Source organism: Urocampus carinirostris, chromosome 12 (assembly GCF_059441175.1).
Source record: "Urocampus carinirostris isolate Australia breed hairy pipefish chromosome 12, RoL_Ucar_1.0, whole genome shotgun sequence".
NCBI classification, from domain to species: domain Eukaryota; kingdom Metazoa; phylum Chordata; class Actinopteri; order Syngnathiformes; family Syngnathidae; genus Urocampus; species Urocampus carinirostris.
Window position 1 is genome coordinate 14,015,130 of NC_142360.1, and position 27,567 is coordinate 14,042,696.

Consider the following 27,567-nt stretch of genomic DNA (forward strand, 5'->3'; position numbering starts at 1 on the left):
CTGCATTTCACAAAACAATTTTTTTTCGAAGAAATTAATATTTACAGGATATGCTGAGGGCTGCTAGAAAATGGTCAGCGGGCTACAAACAAGCCTGAAATAATTACCTCCATATAATAGCAAGCCAAGCCCAAAACCTTATAAAGGGCGCCTTCTAACGGTAACAAGCTGCACTCACTAAAGAAAAAGCTATTGATTTAAAGGTGGGGCGTGTCGTTTAAGGTGTCTTTAAAAGTAAAAAATAAAATATTTTCTCCATTAAGTATGTGTTAATGCCCAGAGCCTTTGTAAAAAAAATAAAAATAACCCCACCTATCTGCTTTTATCTTACTTTTGGCAGCACTGTTCCAGGACTCATTAGGAAGCAGAAAAGGAGGGGATGGATAAGGAGAGGAGAGTGATTTCATGCTGTACTTGCCCAAGACACACCATGGGAAATGGTGCCCTTACGACCCTAGTGGTTAAGGGATACAACCAACCAGCATTTTGCCGTGACATATTACACGACACAGTACTTGAAAAATTACATGACAAAATAAATGAGTACAGAAAAAAGTGAATGAGCAGATAAATATCAAAACGCATATATAAATGAATAAATGGCATTTGATCTCATATATTTTGGTGTTAAGTGATTTATTTAGGCGTTCAATTATGTATATGGCATTAATTTCTGAGATAAAAATGTTTTTTGCTATGTGTGGCGCCTTCATTCTCGCTGCCCCAAATGACAAATCGCTGTCTTGTTTCGGTTTCATTTTCCAACCAGGCAAAACTGCTCCTTTCAAATGTCCATTTTTGGTCATCAGCGATCTTTACTTCGATTTTGGTGTTGATCTCGATGACCATAACGATGGCAACTTTGTTTTCTGTTGCTGCAAAAAGAGTCATGCGTGTCCTTTCATAAATTTGGAACCGTTCCGACCAGAAATGAGGTACAGTTGCTAAATATCATATTTGATTTGTTTGTGACTCATGAAAATTAGTATTTTCATAGCAGAAAGGCGAGTTTCTTTAAATAAGCAACAACGTTTAAACATACGAATCCCATGTGACTGCCCCGACGCCCGTATCCACTTTGATGTCGCTGTCTTCACTGGACCGTGATGGCCGCAGAACTTCCTCGACTTTGACCCCGGAGCTACAAAAAGCCCAGTTAAAGAGACAGTGTGTATTATTTGACCATTAGATGTCACTGTATGATGTAGTGCAGAGGTAAGGGACCTATGGCTCGCAAACCATATATGGTTCTATTCATGAGTGCATATGGTTTGGAAATCAGATTTCTCCGCTCTTCATTTCTATGTGGCATTCCAAAGTCATGGCTATAGATCCCAATATTAACACATGGAGAGCTGAGGCAACATTGAGTTTATAGTCAAGGTGTCACACCAACTTACCCCGTTTTGGCAGTAGGCCGCTAATACGCCCTTAAAATGGAAGCTTATTAAACTTTGTATTTTCACTGTTTATCATAAAAACCTTAAAACGTATCGTAAACAGGTGAAAATGGCAACAAACCACTTTGATTGGGTGCGCGGTAGAAATGGGCGGATCTCTGCACACAGCGCATGGCACTCCCTTTATTCTCTCGCTCAGTGCATTCTGTGCCAAAGGCAAATATGACAGTATCCTTCTTGTTTGCAGTATTTTTGTGACATTTTTACGAAATAACTTTGCTTGCACCTTGTTTTGAAACCGTTATTTAGGACAAAAATGACGGTCGATATGAGTTTTAACATTATTAAGGGAGGGAGATGTAGTTGAAGTAGTATACTATTTGCTGGGTTCTTACACAAGTTCTGGCATTATTTTTATTATATAGATTTGATAAAATCAAACGTCACACAGTGGAATAAGATGTGCAAAATAATTAGCTTTTGTCTGGAGAGCGGGTTTAGTGGTTTTGTTGATTTTTGTCTTAAAATAAACGGTGTGGCTTTCTTGTTTTTTTTTTTTTTTAATTTGGCTTTTATAGCTCTTTGGGTCAGAAAGGTTTCTGACACCCTAATGTAATGCATCCGAACATAATAAAAACTAGTAATTAGTAAAATCATTCACAGAAAGGCAATATAATCTAAAGATGATAGTAAATAATTTTACCCAGAAAAAGATATATTAAAATCAACAAAACTATCCGTTATCTACTAAAAGGGGCCTTGAATATTATTTTAAGACAGATTAATTCTTATTTTTACTTGTAGATAAATCATTTTTTCCAGTATAATTTTCTTGTTTTTGTCGATAACATTGTTCATTTCAATTGTTCATACATCATATTCATACATTTCAGACATTAAACATTTTAAAAGGATATCATTTAGTGCCTCCTAGTGGCAAAAAGTTTATTCATTAAAACAATATTGATTTTGATGGAAAGAAAAACGTGTATATTTATTGTATCTAATATGGTCTTACATACAGGGCGCTAACATCATTGTCCGCCATCTTGCTGCATAGGGTTCCCAAAGAAACCCCAAAACCCTGTGAAAAGCTGGGTAAAAACAGAAAAGAAGAATTGTGTGGTTTGGTCACTTTAAGTCAGTTTTTATTCTTCCTTGTGCTATTTAGCACACATTTTCGGTCGCACTGCACAATACAGCAATATCTAGTGGTCAAATTATAAACACTGTCCCTCTCTACAGGCAAATAATTCCATTTATTTTGAATACTTTTCATGTTTTGATAGATAATATTGTTCGAATCAAATCAAATTTATTTGTAAAGCATTTTTCAGGCAATAAATTGCCATTTAAAGGGCTGTATAAAAACATGCAGTGTACATTCATTCATTCATTCATCCGTTCATTATCTGCACCGCCTATCCTCTGTAGGGTCGCGGGGGTGCTGGGGCCCACCCCAGCTATCTTCAGGCAGTGGGCAGGGGACACCCTGACCTGGTTGCCAGCCAGTCGCAGGGCACATGACACAGACAACTCACTCGCTCATACATACCAAGGGACAATTAAGACCGACCTATTAACCTGACACGTATGTTTTTGGAATGTGGGAGGAAACCGGAGTGCCCGGAGGAAACCTGGTAGAACAAGCGAACACCACACAGGAAGGTTCGATCTCATGACCTCGGAACTGTGCCGCACACGCGCTAACCACTGCGCTGCCGTGCTACCCCATGCAGTGTTTAACGAGACAAAAAAATCTACTCCTTTATACTCACCAAACAACCCGAAACACGTAATACGGACACACAATGGTTAAAATACCAAAGAAATAAACAGGCAGCACTGCGACACAGTGGTTAGCGCGTGTGCGGCACAATACTGAGGTCATGAGATCGGACCTCCTGTGTTGAGTTTGCATGTTCTCTCCATGCTTGCGTGGGTTTCCTCGGGGCACGTGATTATGAAAAGGCACAGACTCACCCTGCGAGGAAAGAGACCTGAGAAAGAGTTATCCGCACTGATAGGGATGGTAACAGACCACACGCTACCAGTGTGGGCCTCCATGTATTATTACAGTATTACGTTACAGCGATCTTGTTAGTCACTTATAGCCTTTATTTTAAGATTTTTAGAGAAAAAAATGAGAAAAAAATCTAAAAAAATGGTATTGTCTGGCAACAAGAAAACTCTTTTTACATGGAAACTTTATAGTATTATAACTGATAATACAGTATACTAAAAATAAGAGATGTACAAACTAAAATGGGAAAAAAAGTATCTGCCAATTGGAATATTTTATGTCAACAGTACATTTTTTCCGTATATATTTTCCGTAGAAGCTCCCGTTCATGTTGCATTTGCATGTACACAAATTCATCACATGAACGGAAACAATTCAATCGCTGTCTTGCGCCAGCCTGATGAGCAAACTGCATTCCAACTGTATTGTATAAGCACTGTGCTTATCGTAACCCAGCCCCTTTTCTCCGCAACCAACACCGATCTGTGACCTGAATTAGCACAAACATAGATTTATAGACAAATGATGAATTCACCAAGTTTAACAAAATGACTTGTTACGCACACTTTGTGTGGTGTCTGCTTTAATTGACTCAGAATTGTGTCTCATCAATCGCCCATCATAAATAACAAACAAAATGTTTTAATAATTTAATCTATTGATAATTCAGCATTAAAAAACAATACACTTCAACAACGGTGACACAGTGAATTATTGTTTGAAATCAAAATAAATAGTACAGTGTTTAGCTTATGTTTGCCTAATAAATGTTGAATAATCGCTACCTCAACAGCATGCTTTCAACTGTGTATGAACTGAGTTTGAACAGTGAAAATGCAACGTCCGTGACTCCAAGCGTTGGCAATTCAGTGCTGCAAAAAGTAATCGCCGATGTCAACTTGGGCCAGCGGTCAACAGAAAGAAAACGTTGTTTTTTTTGTCTTGCTGATTTAGTTGCTGTAGTCCATCAATTCTTTCAGATTGCACTCACGAGTCCCAAAATGACCAACCTGATTGAAGTTTATGACCTAGCAATGAAGACATTAGCATAGCATCATGGTAGGAATGAATGATAAAAATGAAATGAGCATATTTAATGTCTCCAAAACATACTACGTAAATCAACACACGTAAAATCCCTTAAACTACTTTAGCTATTCTACTGCCCACAGTGCTTTTCTCCCCAATAAATTGAATTTTGCTTTATTTCAGGTTAGCTCTAATATTTGCCCTAAAACACAAATCCTACTTTCAAATGGAATTAAATAAATCCAGAGTTTGTGCGGGGGCTTGAGATCCTTGACAATGCTTACATTTTATGTTCCGCTTTCAATGTTTGAAAAGTGCTGGAATTGTGGGTGAAGTGCTTGTAAATACTTGAAATTGTTGACATCTTTCTCCGCAGTCTGGTATGATAGACCACACATTAAATGAGCAATAAACAAGTCTGCTTAAAAATTACACTGACCCTGCTCTCTGGTGGCTTTGCTTTGCTTTGCCATTGCAATTTACAAGGAGAAGTCAAGCATGAATCAATCCATAGCGCTACGGTTTAACATGTCAACGGATATCATCTTTTACAATACTGGAGAAATCGGAAAATTGGTTTTAAAAGAGCATGACTTTGAAAAATGTGTAAGAACCCTGCAAATGTTGATTTTACAATCTTCTCAATTCTTCTCTTTGGCTGCAAAACTGCCACAAGGGCCCCCCGGAATACACAATAGTGGACTTCAGAGACCAAAGGACACAAATAAAGGCATTTAACCTACACGATTTGACCAGTGTTTCAAAAGCTGAGACCTCACACATACGATAAAATCCCCAGAGGGCCATTTTTCCAAACCCGAACCATGCCGTTTGATTTGCCGAATTGCTGTGAGACGGTCATTCCGAGTTTTGGGTAAATCTTGCTCAGTAGATAGAGAATGATGTGTCTTTTAGGTCTCCTGTTGAAGGGTAGAGAATACTGGAACTGTCTTTGCTGCTTTGTTCAACCCAGATCGAAAGAAAGACTTTGAAGGGGTACATCCTATATCGATCAGCAATTTGGATTCAGTTGAGAATTATTTCATAGGCTTTTGTCCTCTTTTTTCACATTCAATCGGTGATCAGTGCGGGAATCCTTTTCAAGACTATGGTACCAGGTTGGCAATGATTTTTGCCCCTTTTGAGTTGTGCTGGTGAAGCGTCTCCCATCTCTCGTATTCCATCGGGGCCCGGAGTTCCAGTCGAGGTTTCCGGTGCAGGAATGTGCAACTTGGCTATCATCCCTTGGTGGCATCAGCCGTAAGGTTTTCCAGGAGGATTCTATAAATGTCCGAGCGGAGGAATCGTGGGTACGAGTCTCTTTCCATCAGCCCGTAAACCATCCTTTGAGCTTCGTCGAAGCAGCACAAGGTAGGACTCTTGACACTTCTTTTGATCTGCTCCCGTGTGTGATAATCAATGTTGATCTGGAATCAGGCACATGTTAGCGCATGTTAGTAGACACGGCATCGCTTGAACTGTAGTGTGAAGATGGCGTGTCACAAATGTTTCAAGGGTGGCATCACAAAGGATGTATTACACATTTGAACAACATACTTTACCTCCTGTAACACTCTCAGTTGTGATAAAGTCGGTATCACCAACTGCTGGCTTGAAGGTAAAGCCCTACTTTTTTAAATATGGTTTTGATTTGTTGTACTTCTAAACCTTTACTGCAGTGTTTTCCATGTAATCTTGTGAGACCATGCTGGGTGGACAGTTGAAGGGACTCTCAGGGCAGGAATAAAATTGTGTACATTTTAAATTCAAGACTTGGTCAAAAGTGAAGAACGGTCAGGATGAAAACAAAACTTTTTCTCCTCAAATTTATATTGAACCCCCAAATAGACACTCACTGTATTTCCACCAATGCTGAATAGACATTTCCAAGGATGCTTATGGTCCTCATTAAATTTGGAACTACCTCCACAGTTTGCCAATCCATAGGTACTGTTGCTTGACATAGGATGTCCAACTAAAACTGTAGAGGCGTGCCTACTAGCATTGACTGACAACATCCAGAAACTTCAGGAACTCCGGTCCAAAAATTATACTAGAACCTATCTATAAAGTGGGGTTCTTTGAAACACTACAATCAACCAAAACAGGTTGTTTGACAAGCCAAACACAATTGGTTAATTCAGTTTATAGACTATTTTTTTCTAAAGAGCTAAAGAATTTCAGCCTTTTCGAAATCACCCCAAACAAACATTCCCTCGAAAGTAAGTTCATTCAGTTTTGATCAATCCCCTATTCAAAAATTATTTCAAAATAAACAGAACATCTCAGAAAGTTGGCTCAAATTGATCCAGCTGGATGGTTCTTGATTATTTCTAACCTAGTTTGGGTTATTTTTGGCCAAGTGCTTTACAAAGTGTAATTTAAATTTACCTCTTTGGGAGAATCTGCTTTGATGAACTGTTCATAAATTTTCTTGGCCTTTGACGCCATTCTGAATGAAGACTTGATTTTCTTGTATTCCTCACATGTTAGCCAAAACTCAATGTTCTCGTCGCTGTATTCCGATTTGAGAAAGTTGCGGAACGCAGCCATTCCATCTGATGTGGTCAAAACAAAAAACAGCAGACCACAATTAATATTGGCTAAATGTTGCATCAAAAAAAAGATTTGTTCTAACTTACATTTGGATTCCAGAAGCCTTTCCAAAGATTCCGGCCATTGTTGGATATCTTCTAAAGTTAGCCGGCTGAGAAACAAAACACAAATTGTATCAGACAACCAAAACAAAACAATCTTGTCCGCAATCGGAGGTTTAATCGAGCAAGCGACGGACAAGTCGGTGATGGGACCTGCCAGCGAGCGCCAAAAAAAACACGGCGTGCAGTCCATCGGACGACCATAGATGGAAAGGCGAGGGGCAAAGTGAATCTCCGCAAAAACACATCCTTACCTCTCGGAACTTGACGAGTGTGAGAACATGCACTGGAGTCGGCACATGAAGTTCTTTCCGCTGCGCATAGACAAGACAAACATCAGTGCAGCCCTGGATTTACTGCCTCAAACTCATTTCAAGCCAATCACTCTAAGAATGCCGGGCATGTTATGATAAGCGCCCGGCGTCGTAGAAAATAGAAAGTGTGATGAGCTTGATTTATTTGGAGGAGTGATACACCCTCCAAGAAAGGTCAAACAGGCAAAAGGTGCTTTTGGCAGTTGGACTCACATGTTCTTGTTTCGCTTCCTGTCCTCTCTGTCCATGATGTATTGCTGGGTGGATGCTCGGACCTTCAGCCCTGGCATGGTTCTGTTACGCCGGTGCCTCGGGTCATGCTGCTGCTGCCAAATTTTTTGAAGGTAACCCTGACCCAGCAGGTCGGCCTCTCCCAGGCTTTTTATACCGACGTCTTCTGCCACCGGCATGCATCAGGCGGCTCAGCCCAGACTGAAGAGGAAGCGGTCCTTCCTACTGCTCCCCCTCCCTCCCCCTTTCCTCCTTCCAACTCACGATTGGAAAGGGCACAAACTCACTGTAATGTAGCTGTGTCAAACTCATTTTAGCTCTGGGCCATATTGCAGAAAAATCTTCATTAGGGTTGCGGGGCAGCTGAAGCCCATACCAGTTATCAGTGGGCAGGGGACACACTGACCTGGTTGCCAGCCAGTCTTAGGGCACAGATAGACAGACAACTCATTCGCACTTAGGGACAATTTGGACCAGCCGATTAACCTGACATGGAGTATGGGAGGGAACCGGAGTATCCGGAGGAAACCCACACAAGCACGGGGAGAACCTGCAAACTCCGCACGGGAAGGCTGGGAGCTGGATTTGAGCCCAAGACCTCAGAACTGTGCTGCTGAAGCAATAACCACTAAGGTGGTGTGCTGCTCTTCCACAAAACACTTCTAATAAAAAAACATTTTACTAAAAATACAAATACAAAGAAACAAACAATGAGAATATCTATAAAAATCAATCATAAAATAATCCATTATCTGCTAGGGGTGCACTTAAAGGGACAGTGTGCATTATTTAATGCTTCCCAGTGGCAATTTCTTTTATCACTCATTAAAAAATGAATATTGATTTTAATGATCAGCAAAAATACATTATTTTCATATAAATGTGCATTTTTACCACCTGAAGAAATAAATATTTACCTTAACTAGAAGGAGCTTACATCTGGCTCCTACAAGTACGTGAAAAACCAAAAACCTTGCAAAAGGCTTGGGAAAAAATGGAACATTATTGTGCTTCACAAACACTTCAAATCTCCATAGTTTGTATTCTTACAAAAGAATACAGTGAAGTCTAGTTGAGAAGTAATACACAACGTCTCTTTAACTTTCATTTTAAGGCGGGGCCCTTAAACTATCATCCTGAGGGCCGCACCAGGCTGCGAGTTTGATACCCTGAAATATTTTGCTGCCACGTTAATGGCAATTCATTCCTCAATTTAAATGAGATGTTTTTTCTTGTTTTAGTGGTGGTAACATGAATGAAACCGTGACTTAGATATGAAAAACATGCACTGTACAATAAAAAACAAACTCTTTTTTCCACAAATGTGCAATTTCACAGCACAGTAAAAATAAAACATTCCGAGGAAATCTCAGCCCACAATATTCATCCTGGCACAAAGCCATTCTTCAGTACTATGTTGAAATGACATGGCAGGAGTTATACATAGGTTGGGTCACGGAGAAAACAATGCAATATTTGCTTTTATCAAAAAGTGCCGTAAAACATGTTAAGGATAAGTATATACTGGAGCAATAGCCCCCTAGTGGGAGGTGGCGAGAGTCAAGAACACATTCACGTTTTTGACTCTTTCTGGGAGATTGACCCAGCCCCCTCGCTCATCCAACTGATGTCTTGTCATTGGGAGTCGTTAGGTGACCATGACAATAAGGTGAATATAAAAAGAATGAAAAATAGAAATACGTTTTGAAAATGAATGAAAAACTTTGACACACACACACCCCCAAAAAAATCTAGTAATATATTTAGAAAAAAATACTGTAACAATAGGAAAAATAAAAATCTTACAGAGTTATATTCAAGGTTGACTTTTTTTTTAAATAATTGATTTGATATATGCAAAACCAAACTGAAAACAAGCCCAGCAAAAAGCAGTTATTGGTCATTTCAAATTCAGCTTGGCACGTGGGCCTGTTCCAGGCTTTCGGTTTTAAGGTGGGTGGGATCAATACAATTATTGAAATGTCAAGGACAATAGCTTTGTTTTTCGGTATTGTGCTTTATCGTTCAGCATACATTTTTAACCTACTCTACAAATTATAATCACGGATAATAAAGGATCTTTTCTAAGCCCAACAAATATATTACCAAACAATAGAAAATAAATGATTTTCACAGCTTTGAATGAGTTAACAATGAGTTTACTTTAACGGTTGAGTGAATGCAGATTTACATCTGTACCGACTCACCACAAACATCACAAACATGGACAAACTCGAGTAGGAGCTATGAATAAAAATATACTTGCTTCAATTGTAATAAAGCTTAAATCAATAAAATATAAATAGAAAATAAGAGTTTTAGCAGTGAATGGGCAATAACATCAGACTAAAATACTTGGCTAGGCCCCCATTGAAGATGAGATACTACATTAAACCAGACTGGATGTCAGCTCTTGTCCTGTTCTATTACCAAAAAGAAAACAGGAAGGAGAATTTGATTTGTATTTGTCAGATATTTTTTTTATAACTTTGAAAAATAAATAACCGAGATATTGACTTTTTCTTATACTGAGGAATTATCTAACGGGCCAGAACTCAGCCTGTGGGTTGTATGCTTGGCATGGTGACTCAAATGAAATACACCAAAGTATGTAAAACATATACTGCATAGTAAAATAAAAAGGGACTTTTTTTTAAAAATTATATATTTTTTCTCAATCCCTATTGTTCGAAACTGCAAAAACAAAAACCTAAAAAATAATTGCATAAAAAGCTGGGCTCGAAAAAAAATTAATGAAATACTTTAAAATACAATTCATGTATTTACATTTTATGTACTTGTGGCTCGGTTGACCTTTTTAACTTGTTCACATGGCGTCTCAAAGTCAAAATAGAAACCGGCAACCCTGCAAACAAAGATAATTGCAAACACTGCTGAAGGGCCCTCAAGCAAAAAAAAAAAAAAAAAACTTTCCCTACATTGAAAGTCCTATTGCAAAACCTGAATCAGTCCTATAAGGGCCGTCTTGTGAGAATTGGCTGGCAACCAGTTCAGGGTGTCCCCTGCCCACTGCCCGATGATTGCTGGGATGGGCTCCAGCACCCCCGCGACCCTACTGAGGATAAGCGGTGTGGCTAATGAGATGAGATGAGATATATATATATATATATATATATATATATATATATATATAAAAATATATATATATATATATATATATATATATATATATATATATATATATATATATATATATATATATATATATATATATATATATATATATATATATATATATACATATTTTTATTTTTTTTCTATTGTTTTTATTTTGATATATTCTATATAAAAATTCATTAAAAAGGCCTTACTGAGCTGATGGTGGACAACAATGTGCATTTTGTGATTACAGTAACCACAGTAAACTACCCCCAAAAAAGAGAACAATTGTGAAAAGCTGGGCAGGACAAATAAAAAAAGTAAAACTGGTGTGGTTTGGTCACCTTGAGTGTTCGTAGTTTGTATTCTTTCATGGTCTTTGTAACACTCATTTCCAGTTGCACTACACAATACAGCAACATAGAGTGGTCAAATAGTCAAGTCAAGTCAAGTAATTTTCATTTGTTTAGCCCTTAATCACAAAGAGTCTCAAAGGGCCTCACAGGTTATTACACAGACTATTTTTTTCAGACTATTATTACACCATCCCCTGATCTGGAACCAACATGAGGGCAAGGAAAAACTCTAAAACCTCAACATGAGGAAAATGAAGATACCTTGAGAAGAGAACGCACATGTGGCATCCTCCTTTCAGGATTACCAGACAGCAAGGGATGTTGCAAATACACACCGCTACTTTAAAATAATAAAAACTAACAGCCATATGTGTAATTTTGGCAATTTAAACTTTGTTTTTTTCTTCTAACAAGAATAATAAACTATATCAAAAACATAAGTACCATAGATATAGCAAAATCCTTGTGAAAGTCTGAGCAAAAATTAATGAAGAACAATAGTACAGATTGGTCTCTTTGAGTTTCTGTGGTTTGTGATCTTCCTTGGTCTTTGTAGCACTCTTTTTCAGTTGCTCTACTCAAAACAGCGACATTGTGTGGTTAAATATGAAATGAAATGATCTGCATTTATATAGCGCTTTTCAAGTCAATGACTTCCCAAAGCGCTTTACAATGTGCTCCACATTTCCCAAAAGCGGCCTTGCAGCCATGTAAGGCGCTAACCTGCTTATTGGGGGTATTAGGGGTTCAGTGTCTTACCCGAGGACACTTCGACATGTAACACGGACGAGCTGGGATTCGAACTGGGATCCCTTGATCCCAAGACGAGCGCTCTACCTCCTGAGCTACTGCCGCTACACAGTACCCCTTAAAATGAGAAAAGTGATTTAAGATGTTGGCTTATTTTAAGGTAGTTTTACTCGTAAATTAAGATATAGTGCTTTAAGATAGAATGGGTTAAACGTAGCAGCATTTTCCCCCAATGAGGTAAGATTTTTTTTTTCTTCTGCTGGTGATTCCATGCGTCCTGACAGCGCAAGGTGGAAAAACGTGAGGAATCCATCCTATCGTTGAGCTCTGATATGTTGACCTTGCTCGCTCATCATCCCTCATGAGGCTCTCCCTCCTTTTGCCCAAACACGGTTAGAAGAACTCGGGCGTGACGAATGGACACTCCCAAGTGAAAGCTGTCCTTCATGTGCAGAGGCAGCAGCAATTTTTTTGCATGTCTCCAGAAAATCCCCCTCCGTGGCCCTAGTCATGGAATGGTGATGTACTTTGCCACTTTGGTCCATTTTGACCATCACTTCCTTTTGCCTGTCATGGCAACCAGCAGACTGCGAGAAAACAGACAGATTGCGTGTAAGGGATCTCGCGTAACGTCACGTGGGGGACGTGAGATCTTTGCTGGTTCTCGGGAACAACCCCGACACCTTCTGTGTAGTCTCCTCATTTGTTTTCCACAAAAAACAAAAAAAACATTGCGAGTCCAATGGCTGGGTTGTTGTAAAGTAGTGCCTTATTTTTAACTTACAATCATGGGCGTAACTAGCCTTTTTTTGGGGTTGCGTAAGCAAAAACTATAGTACTTTAAAAATGTTTCCTTTATAAATGACAGTATAGGCTTAAATATGATGAAAGAGACTAGCTATTTTTCTTAAAGTCAAAAGAAACAAAAATGTTAACAACACTGTGTCAGAAATACTTCACTGCCTTAAAATGGTTCTGTCAGTTTGATTCCTAGCACCGCTAATAAAATACATGTTTAGGTGGGAGTCTGGAGTCTATTACCCAAAATATAAAGTAAATACACAAAGCCTCTTCCTGTTGTTTTTGGAAATAGTTTTTTTACGACAGAGAGAGAGAGAGAGAGAGAGAAAGAGAGAGAGAGAGACAGAGACAGGGTGAGAGAGAAGAGAGAGACAGAGAGTTAGACAGAGAGAGAGACAGAGAGAGACAGAGAGAGAGACCTAGAAACAGAGAGAGACAGACAGAGAGAGAGAGAGAGAGAGAGGGACAGAGAGACAGAGAGAGAGAGAAAAATCTCATACAGAATAAAATTTAAGATGTATTTTGATCACATTTTCATCACATTTTGATGGATTATCGCCCCTGCTTGCAATGTAATTACCCAGACAAGTTTATACATCCCGATGTAATGTATTAATTATCGGAAAATGCAAAACACACAGCACTTCTGATTAACACCAAATTTTCAAATTTAAGAACACAACTCTAATTTCTCTTTGTACAAGTCGCATCGGATCTTAAGCAGCTGGCTTAAACAGTCGTAAAAATGAACTAAATCTTCGATTACAAGCCCGGCGTACCCCTGGTTTTTGGCCTCGACCCCTTTTTGCAGAAAGCAAACCACCCCATGCGTCCACATACCTGAGGCCGTTTTCTGTTGTGTACGTCTTTTCAGATCATGTGACCATTTAAAACAATGTTTACAAAGACAGGCACTACTGAGCGAAAAAAAAAGCAAATTGAGAATTGCATTGTGTAAAATGTCTCCCCTTTATTTTTGGACAATAACACCAGGGAAAGCATACTATGAAGAATAGTGCCAGATCGCAACACAGATATGTCTTTTTATGTTGTTGTCATTGGTGGTAATGGACCAAATTGCATTTGCTTATTATCATTCCTCACTGATTAAAGGACACTTCAGTGACTTGTGGAATTAGGTAGAATTTACACTCTGAAAACACAGAACCAAGAGATTTTTTTCAAGATTGAACAACCAAAACATTCAAGTGAGATGTGGATGAGGTCCACAAAATAAAATTCTTCTCCAGTTGGAGGTAGAGGTTTGGTGGTCGGAGAGCCTATGCTCGAAGGGACGAGGGTCTGGTTGTCTCCCACTCCTGGGACAAGAACACCTTAGGTGAAAGAAAATGCATTGTTTGCGACAACTCAAAAGCGCTCCTGAAAGTCAGGTTTCTGCCTCATCTTCACCCCTAACAAAATGAGGTTACTCTTCTTATTCCCGGCAAAATTATTCTTCCACCGGCCGCATACCCTGGAGGCATACAGGGAATGGCGTCTTCACTTCATCGGCCCATCTCTTCTTCTTGGGGTTTATTGGCGGTTGGCATCAATTTCTTTGGTGCATTACCGCCCCCTAAGCCCACATCCTCGTCACCATTCTCCTTCTCGAATCCTGTCAAAAAGTCCTGCACTATTCAAAAAATGTAGAAGCATCCTTCGTTGAGGCCCCCTGTTTGAATCCAGCAATCGTTTCATTGAAAATTCTATTATTCTATTCTCCACTAGCCCTTTCTTTATTTCCTTGTACTTTATGCAGTCCATTCATATACGCTCCACTGACTCTTACCTTTGACAGTCCTCACACAAACCAGGGTCATGTATCCCCGTTAGTTTCATTATTTTGTTTAAGGAAGTATGTCCAATTCTATCCTGTCTTTCTTGCAGAATGAAATGTCATCACGCTTCCCAGGACTGATGCTGAATCCGAACATATTACTATCTTTTTATGTGCATTTGTCTTTCTATCTGGAAGACTGCGCTCAAATACTGGATTGGGCTCGGGGGCAACCACTCCCAGGAGGGCATGCACTGGGAAGTTGCAGTGGTTCACAACCTCACCCAATAGAAAGGCTAGTGTCTGCCCACCCAGTATAGCCTACCCTATCGGTTGGGACTTTTGGTTGCCACACCTAATGTAGACACAGATGATACGGAAAGAAAGTGTATCATTTCTGATGGAATACATCAGTTGCCTTTCAATCTGGAAGTTAAAATTCAGAACTTGATTTGTGGGTGAAAATTTGGAAATATTATGAGTAGGTTGTAAATCCTCGATAAAATGTTGTAAAATTTTGGTCTGTCATGTAATTTATGAATAATTTTGGCAAAAACACAAATTTGTTTTTCTGTGTTGAAATAGAGTGCCTAGTGAAAGTATTGGTCCCCCAGGAATTTTTCATCATCTTGCCAGATTTCACACTTCAAACTTAAAGCTACAAAAACTAGAAAGATTTTCTTTGAATCAACAACATGTAAGTGAAGTTGAACCAAGTAATTTCAACATTCTAGCAATGAACAAACTGAAAAGTAAGTGTTGAAAAAATATCGGCCAACTGTTGGCTCAGCTCAGCCAACTAACTCCAGAAGTTCTCTGAGGACTTCTGAATGATCAAATGTCGTCCTAAATGACAAACAATGGCATACATTAAGTCTCAATTTAAAGGCACCTACTGTGTGATGGGTTCAGAGGTCTGTGAAAAAGACAATGGATACCAGAATCATGAAGACCAAATAACACAACAAGCAGGATGGAGTTGTGAAAAATGTCAAAGCTTGATTGGTAACATTTACACATTTCCCAGATCCTCATTATTGTAATACTATGGATTTTATGATTTGTACTATATATATATATATATATATATATATATATATATATATATATATATATATATATATATATATATATATATATACTGGACTGTCTCAGAAAATTAGAATATTGTGATAAAGTTCTTTATTTTCTGTAATGCAATTAAAAAAACAAAAATGTCATACATTCTGGATTCATTACACATCAACTGAACTATTTCAAGCCTTTTATTATTTCAATATTGCTGATTTTGGCTTACAGCTGAAAAAAACTCAAAAATCCTATCTCAAAATATTAGAATACTTCCTCAGACCAAGTAAAAAAAATAATTTTATAACAGCAAAACTAAATCAAACATTTGAAAATGTCCATTGATGCACTCAGTACTTGGTTGGGAATCCTTTTGCACGGATTACTGCATCAATCCGGCGTGGCATGGAGGCAATCAGCCTGTGGCATTGCTGAGGTGTTATTGATGCCCAGGATGCTTCGATAGCGGCCTTCAGCTCATTTGCATTTGCAGGTCTGGTGTCTTTCATCTTCTTCTTAACTATACCCCACAAATTCTCGATGGGGTTCAGGTCAGGGGAATTAGCAGGCCAATCAAGGACAGTGATGCCATGGTCAGTGCACCAGTTACTGGTGGTTTTGGCACTGTGGGCAGGTGCCAGATCATGCTGGAAAATGAAATACTCATCTCCATAGAGCTTTTCAGCAGATGGAAGCATGTAGTGCTCTAAAATCTCTTGGTACACAGTTGCATTTACTCTGGACTTGATGAAACACAGTGGACCAACACCAGCAGCTGACATGGCTCCCCAAACCATTGCTGACTGTGGGAACTTCACACTGGATTTCAAGCAACTTGGATTTTGCTCTTCTCCAGCCTTTCTCCAGACTCTGGCGCCTTGATACCTGGACTCCAGCTTCAGCCCACTGTCTTTGAAGCTCCCTCAAATTCTGGAAGCGGCTCTTCTTCACAATTTTGTTAAGGCTGCGGTCATCTCTCTTGGTTGTGCAGCGTTTCCGGCCACATTTTTCCCTTCCAACAGACTTTTTGTGGATATGCTTTGAAACTGCACTCTGTGAACAGCCTGCTCTTTGAGAAATTTCTTTTTGTGTCTTACCCTCCTGATGGAGGGTATCAATGATGGTCCTCTGGACAGCAGTCAGATCAGCAGTGATTTAGTTTACTGAACCAAGCTGAGTGTTTTTAAGGCTCAGGAAACCCTCGCAAGGTGTTTCGAGTTAATTAGATGATTCAGGTGATTAGTTGAATAGCCTACTTGTATACTTCTTCATGATATTCTAATATTTTGAGATAGGATTTTTGAGTTTTCTTAAGCTGTAAGCCAAATTCAGCAATATTCAAATAATAAAAGGCTTGAAATAGTTCAGTTGATGTGTAATGAATCCAGAATGTATGACATTTTTGTTTTTTTAATTGCATTACAGAAAATAAAGAACTTTATCACAATATTCTAATTTTCTGAGACAGTCCAGTAAATACTATAGAAATATAAAAATAATACTAAAGTAATAATACAAGAGAAACACAACTCCTATACAGTTAAAAAAAAAAGCCTTGGTTTGACTCTACGGTGAACGTTTACCGTATTTAATTTTTTTATAAACTTTTATACTTTTTACATATATGGTCCATATTTATATATGTATATATATATATATATATATATATATATATATATATATATATATATATATATATATATATATATATATATATATATATATATATATATATATATATATATATATATATATATATATATATATATATACAGTATATGGGTGGGCAGCACGGCGGTGTGCAGTGGTTATCGCGTGTGCGGCACAGTTGTGAGGTCATGAGATCGGACCTCCTGTGTGGAGTTTGCATGTTCTTCCCGTGCTTGCGTGGGTTTCCTCCGGGCACTCCGGTTTCCTCCCACATTCCAAAAACGTGAATTTCAGGTTAATTGGCCGGTCCAAATTGTCCCTAGGTGTGAATAAGCGAGTGAATTGTCTGTCCCTGTGTGCCCTGCGACTGGCTGGTAACCAGTTCAGGGTGTCCCCTGCCCACTGCCCGAAGATAGCTGGGATGGGCTCTAGTGCCCCCGTGACCCTATTGAGGATAAGAGGTGCAGATAATGGATGGATAATGGATGGATAAATATGGGTACATCTGACCTGAAGCATGTCAACGGCTGCAGAGATGGGAAGCTGCGTCTTTGCTGTTATGGACTTTTTGGGCTATTTTACAGACTTTAGGCGTCGTTGCTGTCATACACTTTCCGGACAAATTTCATTGTTCTCTTTTATCAATATTTACTAAGTTTGTGTACTGTTTCCCAATGCTAAATCTATTCCACCCTGGTCATCCTAGAAGGGAGATTACCACTTGTGAGGCCCCTTCTCAAGGTTTCTTTTTTCCTCTTGCTGAGATTTTGAGTTTTTTCTTGCCCGCATGTTGGTTTAATATATATATATATATATATATATATATATATATATATATATATATATATATATATATATATATATATATATATATATATATATATATATATATATATATATATATATTTATAATTAAAGGTAAAAAATATAAAATATTTACCTATGCGATTGTGGAATGTATTCAAGCTCCAACAATTTGACTTCATCTGAACATACTGTCATGATGAACTCAAATGCAAGATTCAGAAGTAACTTTTTGCAACAGAGAGTACTAGTATTTTCCCCTGACGGATTCCCCTAAGAAGGCAGCGAGAACGTGGAGGCGGCTGCGTTTTGCTCCGGTTTGTTCATTGACTCAGGCGCTGTCCTTTCAGCCCGCGAGTTATTATTAGCCACCTCACGACTCCTTTTTAAGGCACATTCTGACGATTAAGAACGTTTACAGAGCAGATAGGGATCAAGGGTGATAGAGGGGTTACTTTTTTCCACTTTGCTGGTGTCTGTTGTAATCTCTGCACCTAATTAGTGGGTAAATCTGACATGGGACTAAAAACAGAATCTCCTTGCCACGTGCCGGCGAGTAGTGGAAACTTGTTTCTCCTGACTAATGCTTGTAAGCCTGCTTCCACTTAGTCATAAAGATAAATATGAACAACTGCCTCAAAACTAACTATTCCAAAAATCGTAGTCAGCGGACTGCTTCTACTCACCACTGTTTTCAGTGTTGAACAGATATGCAACCAGATTTCACAATTTAACCAATAACTAATAAGCATTTTAAAGGTATACAAGGAAGTATGCACCCCCTCTAACTGGCCAGTCTTTGTTTCTGCAGAAGGCAGAGACTCCATGCGCCACAGACCTGAAAGCAGAAGGTTGGTGTCTTCTGGTCCGCCATCCTTCTCAACAAACTTTTCGAACAAGATACCCTTTTGATTTCTGTTAGGTAAACCCAAAGCATATTTCACAACTAACTGTTTCTGGTGCAATAGAAAATATTTCTGGCAAGTTGATTGTTTAAACCAGGTTCATCAATCAATCATTTTATTACTGTTACCAAATTTCTCCCCCAGTTTTGTAGGACTGCAAAGGCTTGTTTCAACAATGTCCTTTTATTATTTTGTGGGATTCAATTTTTCTTGGTCAGATAAATAAATGTAGCCTAAGTATCAACCCACTGCATTATTTATTTGTGTGTCTCTAATATTCTATATCTGGACTGATCAATCATTAGCCATGTCAATTAACTAAAAAAAATCACTAATTCAAAGCTAAAATAGAAATATATTTTGAGTATTGCTTCCTTCATTCAAAAATGCCAGAGACAATATGACGCGCTGTCGAAATAATTCAGGTGGGAAACCGTAAGCACTACATGCTGGCCGGTTGGTAACCACCTTATTAGACTCTGGATTAAATAAACATAATTTACAGCAAATTTACTTTACATTTTTTATCACTTTAATTAAATATGCTTAACTTGTATAAATCGGTAGATCAGAGTATTTAACATGTCACGCTTGAGTCGGTATGACCTTAAAGGAATAAAGATTTTTAAAAAAGCTAACATTCAGAATAAGACAAATGAGCTTGACGTTTCTGTAAAGTGAATCTGTTCATGGACCACCCCGATTGGAGAGAAAGAAAACAAAAACAAAAAAACATAAACAGAGTCTAAGCTCTCAAAAAAATCTTTATTACGATAGAAAAATTATATAAATTAATTCTATTTTGCTACTAAGCAATTATTATCTACTGTTAACATATCTGCAAATAAGAGATAAGTAGATTGGAAAGGAATAAAAGAGACAATGTCACTTTACCCTACTCATATCTAGCCTACTAAAGCTTTCAGTTAGCTTTAGACACACCTTGAGTTACAAGAGTTCGTACATGTGTGATAAATTTAAAGTTTGGAAGACACTCGAAATAAGGAGAGACAACATCAATTAATTTGCATTTTGCAAGGAAACCAAGGGAGCCAGCCCAAACTTCTCTAATTTAGGTTACAAGAGCATATCCGCTCTGAAGGTTCAAGGAATCAAAGAACAGCAACGCGATTGTCTGATTGTAAAAATAAGCTAAATTGTGCATAATAGTCAAAAAACAAAACGAAAACAAAGAAACAACAGTGCACAATAATCTAGTCTAAATAACAAACTGGCATCCTATGCAATCTCCTTTGGAGGTGTTCAATATTAAAAACAGAGTAAACTTATCAATGTGTTACCACACTGCCGGGGCTTCTCTTTTTTATATTGCAAAAAATAAAAATAAAAACACATTTGAACAGGGCTGTGTAGAATTTTGGGATAGCATTAAATATCAAAACATTAGATAATCACACCATTATATTTATTGAAACATTCAAATCTTTTCACGTGCACATTAATTCACCTGCAGGGTTCCCTTCGTATTTATTTCACATCCACTGTTTAGCTTGATTATCACTTACACACATACAGCACACAACATCTTTTAACAGTATTAACATTCTGTATCCTTAAGAGCATTTACCAGAGCAACCAGCTAATGAATTATGGTTGTTTCTCCTTTTTTTTCTTTCAACTACCTCACTTTTTGTGTCACTTATATGTACCACAATGTCTTTGATTTAGGTTTCAGTCTCAAGTAAGTGTCCGACTGGAGGAACCTCGGCCATGAGTCTCTTTCCATCAGCAGGTAAACGTGTCTCTGGGCCTCGTCAAAGCAGGTCTGACTGGGTTTCTCTAAACAGTTCTTGATCTCTTCTCTAATGCGTTGGTCCACGTTGATCTTGGGGTGACATGGATAGCAGCGATTAGGAAAATGTTCAGCAATGTATACAATCAAAACAAGCTTTCTAGAAGTTGATCTTTTCTATATTATGCATGTCATATTTGTATCAGTAATGGTATTAATTGATTTAAGTTGTTTGAGTTGGATATTACAAAGCAAAAATGTGTAGGCTTTAATAAATATTTTGTGTCTAAATATAGAAAGTTAAAATGGGTTACAAGATTTATATTGAGAGGGCCAACCATACCCAAACTCGCTTTAGTAGATCCATGTCAATAAGTCCCAGTACGAGTTTTAGGGACTTTGGATATGAGTTTGAGTGGTATGCAAAGTACAATGACATTTAACAATTTACTGATATTAATTTAAGTGTTACAAATACAAATTGGTTTTCATGCCTATGTCTTTTTGTCTGGAAAGTGACCTTGTCGAATGTGCCGCAGGAAAATGCCCAAATGTATTTTCTTTTTATATATTAATGATCTGTTTATTAGGAAGTACAGGTAGTACATATTAAAAAACATAGTTTGTGTGATAAAGCTGCTTAAAATTGTAAAAGCCTTTCTCATTTTACTTAAAAACGTTTAACATGTACAATTTTAGCCCATTCCAGGAGTATTTTTTTAATCTTATGAAAAAAAAAGAAAAATATAGTAAAACTTGAATGACAGGTTAAAAAATAGTAAAATTGAAAATACTGAATTATTATTATTCAAAATGAATAATTTGTTTTACCTCCTGAGCCACAGTGACAACATTGAAAAGAAGTACTCTATGTTGTCAATTTAGGCAACATGATACACAAAGCTTAATATAAACAAACATAAAACTGGTCCTGGGAATTTCTTCTTAAACATTTTAGATGGGCAAGATGCCTCGAGATTTCTCTAATAAAAAGATTTGTGCCTTGTCTGAGACAAGTTGTCTCGAAAAAAGGCTTAGAAGCATTGACCTAATATGTAAGCAACTAATTGAATCATGGTTGATTTGGTCTTTACTGACCAAAATCCACCATCTTCATGTTTATATCTGTCAATGGCAGTGAGTGATATGCTTTGTAATTGATAATTGCATTAATTAGTAATTTCATAAATATAAACATGATATCATGATATTTTACCTTTCACAGGACGGTCAATGATGTTGGAAAAGAAGCATCATAAATATGAGTTAGGTAGGTAAGTAGGTAGGTATAGGTAGTCAGAATTTAAATACAATTCGGCGACAAACTGACCTCTTTACGGGCAGAGTGCTGCATGAACTCATTGTAGATCGATTGGGCTTCCTGGCGAAGGTCATCTGGGGATACCCTGGTCCGAAAGTTCTCACAAGTGAGCCAGAACTCGAGGTTTTCATTACTGAACTCAGATCGAAGGTAGGAGTGGAAGACCGCTAAATGATCTGCGCCCAAACAAAGATTCTCATTCAGGAACACAAACTGTATGACATACCTGTTAAAACGTAATATTTCTGTAATACCTTTATTCCGCAGGACATCTTCGAGACTTAGCTGGGTTTTGCGGTCACTCATTGGCCTGCAATAAAAACTAAGTGAATCGATTTCTTTCTAAATCCAATTCATTCAATTTGCTGCCTTACCTTGTAGACTGCCTCACATGATTTATGAGCTCGATTAGCTTATCGAGACCAACTTTTGAAAAAAAAGGATTTGAGAATTGTACCATTGCTGCCTTATTAGGATGTGTTCCAGAATGCACTGGGGTGGCTTCTGTGCTCTCCCTAAAGCCTACAAAGAAGCTATGATGAAAAGCATGGGTGAGGTGTGACGCGGGTGACGTGTGGCGCAGGTTTCCACAGGATCTGACAAGTAACAACACAAATACAGATTATCCTGTGCACTTCATGTTGACTTTTTGACTCATGCCTGTAAAATTCCAGGGAAACTCCACATTAGTTCAAGAAGGAGCAAACTACGACCCGCAAGCGAAATATGCGTTAGAATGAAAACAGTAAAGAAATACTGTTAAAAAAACATACGACTACAATTTCTTTCTCCATTTCCCACAGTACAAACAATAGATGGCGCCGCAGACCACATTAAACATTGATGGGAGTACAATAGTCCCCATGACGCCTATGTCAAATTCAAGCCCCATGGGCCAAATGTGGCCCATAAGGTTGTCTACGGCCCCTGAGATGATCTTGATTCATTATTGTATCATACACACAAAGATTATATGCCGGTATATATTTTTATCGGTATTTATTACTTCTCCATGAAGAAAGAGTTTTGATTGATAGACTTTTGCACTTTAATTCCTTTTATTTCAATCGAAATGCATTTGTAAAAAATATTCCAGTTACTTAGCAAGAAAATCAACACATTTAGTGTTTTGCTACATGATCAAATGTGATCACCCCCCCATAAAAAAAAAACAGAACTTGCCCAGTTGTAGTCTGGGTTTTTCAATGTTTTTTATCAAACCTTGTGCTTAAAAAGCATACGATACTATTTTGCTTTAAATCTTATTTTTCCAAAGTGAATTTGATGAAAAATGTTGTATTGGGACACTGTATCAGAAGATACTTCATGTAAAAGGAATCAATCATTATTTTTTCCTCCTAGCAAACCCCCTCTTAGAACCCAATGTGGCCCCATTAGTTAAAACGTGTGCCCACCCTTGCCTTGGACGGATGACTGTCAAACATCACAAATCTCATAACCACACCGCTATACTCACTTCGTATTAGGACATTTTATGTACTGTATATGGTTGCTAGCAATAAAATCACTAATAAATGTACACTTCATTAATACATTATACAGTGGAACCTCGGTTTTTGAACGCCTCTCAGTTCGAACAAATCGGTTCTCGACCCAAAATTTCGAGAAATTCTTGCTTCGCTTTGCGTTCAAAAAATCGGAGTTTGAACGCCGGTACGCTAGGGTGCGATGCTGAGCGGCGTACGGGTGTAGATTGCCCCCACCCCTCGTGAAGAACTGTTATGACGTGCGCGCGCACTTTTTTTTGCTTTAGCTTTAGATATCGGTGAACTGAGTGTTTTAGCCCCTAATTATGCCTCCGAAGAAGGTCGGCGCAAGCAGCAAAGTTGCTACAGGTGAAAAAAGAAGGGTAGTGCGTACAACTATTGCATTTAAGAAAGAAATAATAGCAAAATATGAAGGTGTGCGAGATTCCGATCTTGCTATACATACAGCATGGCTTCTGCTGAGCACCACAAAGGTAAGAAATCCTATTCATAATTATTTTCTTTATCCTTTAACCGCTCACCACTTTTTGTGGAGACCCGGGTGCTAAATGACGTGTAAACGACCTGATTTTTTTAGTTGTACACGTTCATGTTAGCGTAATCTTTCGTACGGAAGATTACGCTAACGCGAACGTACGATTAGCCTGGGTTAGCTTTATGTTTACGTTCATTGTAAGCGTTCAGGGTGTTGAAACGGATTAAAATGATTTTACATTACTTTTAATGGCAAAAACGATTTTCGGTGATCGACCAAATCGGTTTTCGAACAGGGTTCTGGAACGGATTATGGTCGAGAACCGAGGTTCCACTGTATTGTAAAAACAACATGAACAAAAGAATAGGCATATGAGAGCAGGTCAAAGGATGATTTTCACTTGGAAAACTGTTACCCATACTTGCCGTCTGATGAATGCATGACGTGCCACTAGAGGACCCCAAAAGTACAGGGAAGTATTGTGGGACCCCACAAGTAATCTGTCTGTTGACATCAGGCTGACTTTGGCCGATAGGAAACAAGAAAACAATATATAAAGTGACACATGAAAAACATTTTTTTTCTTGTCTTATTTTACCAGTTTCCATTCAAAAGATTAAATATTTTCACATTTTTCTATGCATTTTTTTTTTTACCTTGTCACTATTTGCAATTTGTATTGTTCCTAATTAATTGAATGCGTTATGTTGTGAATATAGCATATTTGACAAATAAGTTGAAGTTGATAAATGAAGTCAATGCTCTGCTCTTTTTTAATAAAAGTATCCAAAGATAGGTAAACCTTTATTGTATAAAACAGCTCATGCGAGAGGGGGGTAATACGGGACTTGCCTAAAATACCACTAATTCTGTTTTTGCGCCAAATTATAATCATTGGTGTCACTATTGCTCTCTGTCATGAGGCAAGATCATTGCTAGCCTCACTCAGCATCTGCAGACACACTAATATCCATCCATCCAGCCATTATCTGCACCGCTTATCCTCAGTAAGTTCACAGGGTTGCTGGAGCCCATCCCAGCTATCTTCGGGCAGTGGACAGTCGCAGGGCAGAAAGAGACAGAAAACTCACTCGCTCTTTCACAACCAGCAACAATTTGGACCGGCCAATTAACCTGACATGCATGTTTGTGAAATTTGGTAGGAAACTAGAGTGCCCGGAGAAAACCCACGCAGGCACGGGGAAACTGCGGTAGCTGGACTCGAACCCTGAACCTCTGCACCGTGGTTCTGCACGCTAACCACCCTCACGCCGTGCCGCACCACACTAATATCTTTCAAACCAATTGTATAGTAATATTCATAATATAATGTGAAAATTCAGCGATTATGAAAAATAGAATCCCCAATATACAAAGCAAAATGAGAAATAACGTTAACACATCACCTGCAACGTATTAGTAAAATAATGTGCCTTTGTAACTTAAAAGCAGTTATTCAAACTTCTAGGAGGTACTTGTTTTTTAGATGGATGGAATTCAAGGATATAATACAGGCTTCTAAAGACAAAACTACTCAATGAGATATTTCAGTTTTCATTTTACTGGCAAAAATCTCAGCCCCCGCTCTTTTTTTAAACCGACCTCTGGCCCACAATATTGAACGATATTTAAATACATGGATCTTATATAAGCGTTGCAAATGAGGACATAGGTTATCTTTTTTATGACAGCCTGTTGGACAAACAGGATGTCTGCTTGCTGGGTTTTCCATGTTTGATGATGCAACAGCTATCAAAGGGAAAACACAAGTAAGTTGTCACTCTGAGGTTCTTTTCATACTACCTGCAAGATAGGTTTGTGATCGAGCGAGTTTGTTTAAAGGGTTGCATTAAAAATGAACTGATGGACTCATTGGCAAGCAGAAGTAGTTAACATTTTGGACTTTACTTACTTTAAATATAACTTGAGTCTTTGACTGTTTCAACAGGCATTCACATAATGTTAAAATCAAAGCTGAATATTATATGCTGGTTGATACAAAAGCAAGCCCATGTGACTGAGAGAAAACCCAAATAAAATGTAAAACTGCTTTGATAATGTCTTAACCTAAAATACTATAAAATAATATTAGTTTTCGTTCAGTGTGTTGAATGGGCTGGAGGTCAGTGTTCTGTTTCATGTTTACTGTTCATTTCAGAAATGGCAATGATTAAACATTTAGTCTCTTTAATCTACTGCTCGAGCCCACATTAGATGGACTTAATACGTTTTAATGTGAATTTTAACTTTGTAAGCACCTGTAATATGTAAATTCTTGATTGTGTTTTGACTGTTTGTGGACTTCTGTTGCCATCTACGGGCCATTTTTGCACATTGCACCATTTGTGTGCAGCGATTTGAAGCATTTCTAACATTTATCTTTCCCTTTAACTTGTTAAAGGTTGTGGGGAGCTGTTGCTGAACCAACAACACGTTTTAATGAAAGGTGGACAATAAAATGCTCAGTTAAGTGAACATGTGATCACAGACAGAAGCTGCTGGTGTTGCATTTTTTTTTTAAGAGTAAATAATACATTCATGCTATGAACAATCATAATAATTAATATGCTTTGTATTTAGCATTCTGCATACAGCATTAGATGCAAATTTCTGGTCTTTTAGTTATTGTTTTTGTCATAAACCGGCCACAAGAGGGCGGTCTATACTAGTGTCGAGCCCTTTCTGTGTACTCCTACATTGAAAAGACCTGAGTCTTAAAATGTCTCTGCGAGAAACACCTCATTATTTTGGTGTTTTCGCCACAATTAGACTGCATTGGATTTTTTGGAAGGTGTTTTGCCGAAAGATACCTTAGAGCCGTCAGCAAAAAGTCAGCTCGTCTTATCTCTACGGCCGCCACAAACGGTGGCGGTGAGCCCAAAGTCCTGCAAGGGTTATCTTTTCTTCAGCTGCTTGCATAGGAGTAACCCAGTGGGGCTTTTCCGCTTCCCGTCGCTTCCTCGACACCATCTCTCCATCTCTAGTTCCCTCGTTCTGCACTGGCAATTTCTTCAATGTTAGATTTTTGCTGTCCTTCTTCCACCTTGTACTGACTTAATTTCCCTTCTTTGCCTTATGATGCCGTCCCTTGCCTGACTCTCTAATACTGTCACCTTCGTCACTCTTCATCTCTTGCCATCTCATTTTCCGCCAGGACACTTCTTCCCTCAGCGTTCCCTTTCCTTGTCCTTGTTACAGCGATATAACTTCTTTTTATGCATTTAAATGTTCGCTTATTTCTCCGTTTCCGACCTCGCCAAACGGATTTCCAATTACTGTTTCCTCGCATTCCATATTCCACCTTCCCTCCTAACACTTTGACCTTCTCTACTGGATCGTTTTGTACGCAGGAATCTTATCCCACACAATCTTCTCCAGAAAAACCTGTGCTAAGGGGCCGGTCACACAGCCGTTTGCGGCTGAATCACGGCTAAAATTTTGCGTTTTTTTTTTGCCCGTGGTTGCCCGCGATGGAAAATGCGCAAAATTGGCCAACCCGCTGTTCATCGGTGGTATGCCCGCAAAACAGACGCCGGCGTCCTACCCATGTGTAACCACGCCCTGGCCGCGGCCAGAGCACGTCGTTCCGCGTCATTTCCGCGTCATTACCTCGTGTTGACCACGT

At 38.4% G+C, this 27,567-nt stretch overlaps 2 protein-coding genes across 5 annotated transcripts; both read right to left on the reverse strand.

Moving 5' to 3' along the window:
* Positions 1-3,739: 3,739 nt before the first annotated feature.
* On the reverse strand, positions 3,740-7,836 carry LOC148355025 (regulator of G protein signaling 21-like). The gene is made up of 5 exons (XM_088349181.1): positions 7,637-7,836; positions 7,364-7,423; positions 7,095-7,159; positions 6,844-7,010; positions 3,740-5,879 (listed from the first exon to the last, which is right to left on the reverse strand). Exons 1-5 carry the CDS (start codon positions 7,831-7,833, stop codon positions 5,691-5,693), a joined length of 678 nt encoding a protein of 225 aa, XP_088205307.1. The 5' UTR covers positions 7,834-7,836; the 3' UTR covers positions 3,740-5,690.
* An 11,883-nt stretch (positions 7,837-19,719) lies between these two features.
* LOC148355026 (regulator of G protein signaling 21-like) lies at positions 19,720-26,970 on the reverse strand. 4 transcript variants are annotated; one of them, XM_088349709.1, is made up of 6 exons: positions 26,753-26,970; positions 24,368-24,460; positions 22,334-22,555; positions 22,214-22,269; positions 21,969-22,135; positions 19,720-20,731 (listed from the first exon to the last, which is right to left on the reverse strand). In XM_088349709.1, exons 2-6 carry the CDS (start codon positions 24,454-24,456, stop codon positions 20,546-20,548), a joined length of 720 nt encoding a protein of 239 aa, XP_088205835.1. In that variant the 5' UTR covers positions 24,457-24,460; positions 26,753-26,970; the 3' UTR covers positions 19,720-20,545. The 4 variants fall into 4 exon arrangements, with proteins under 4 accessions (XP_088205835.1, XP_088205834.1, XP_088205837.1 ...); XM_088349708.1 differs by having other exon boundaries at positions 24,368-24,464; XM_088349711.1 differs by having other exon boundaries at positions 24,364-24,464.
* Between the last annotated feature and the right edge of the window lie 597 nt (positions 26,971-27,567).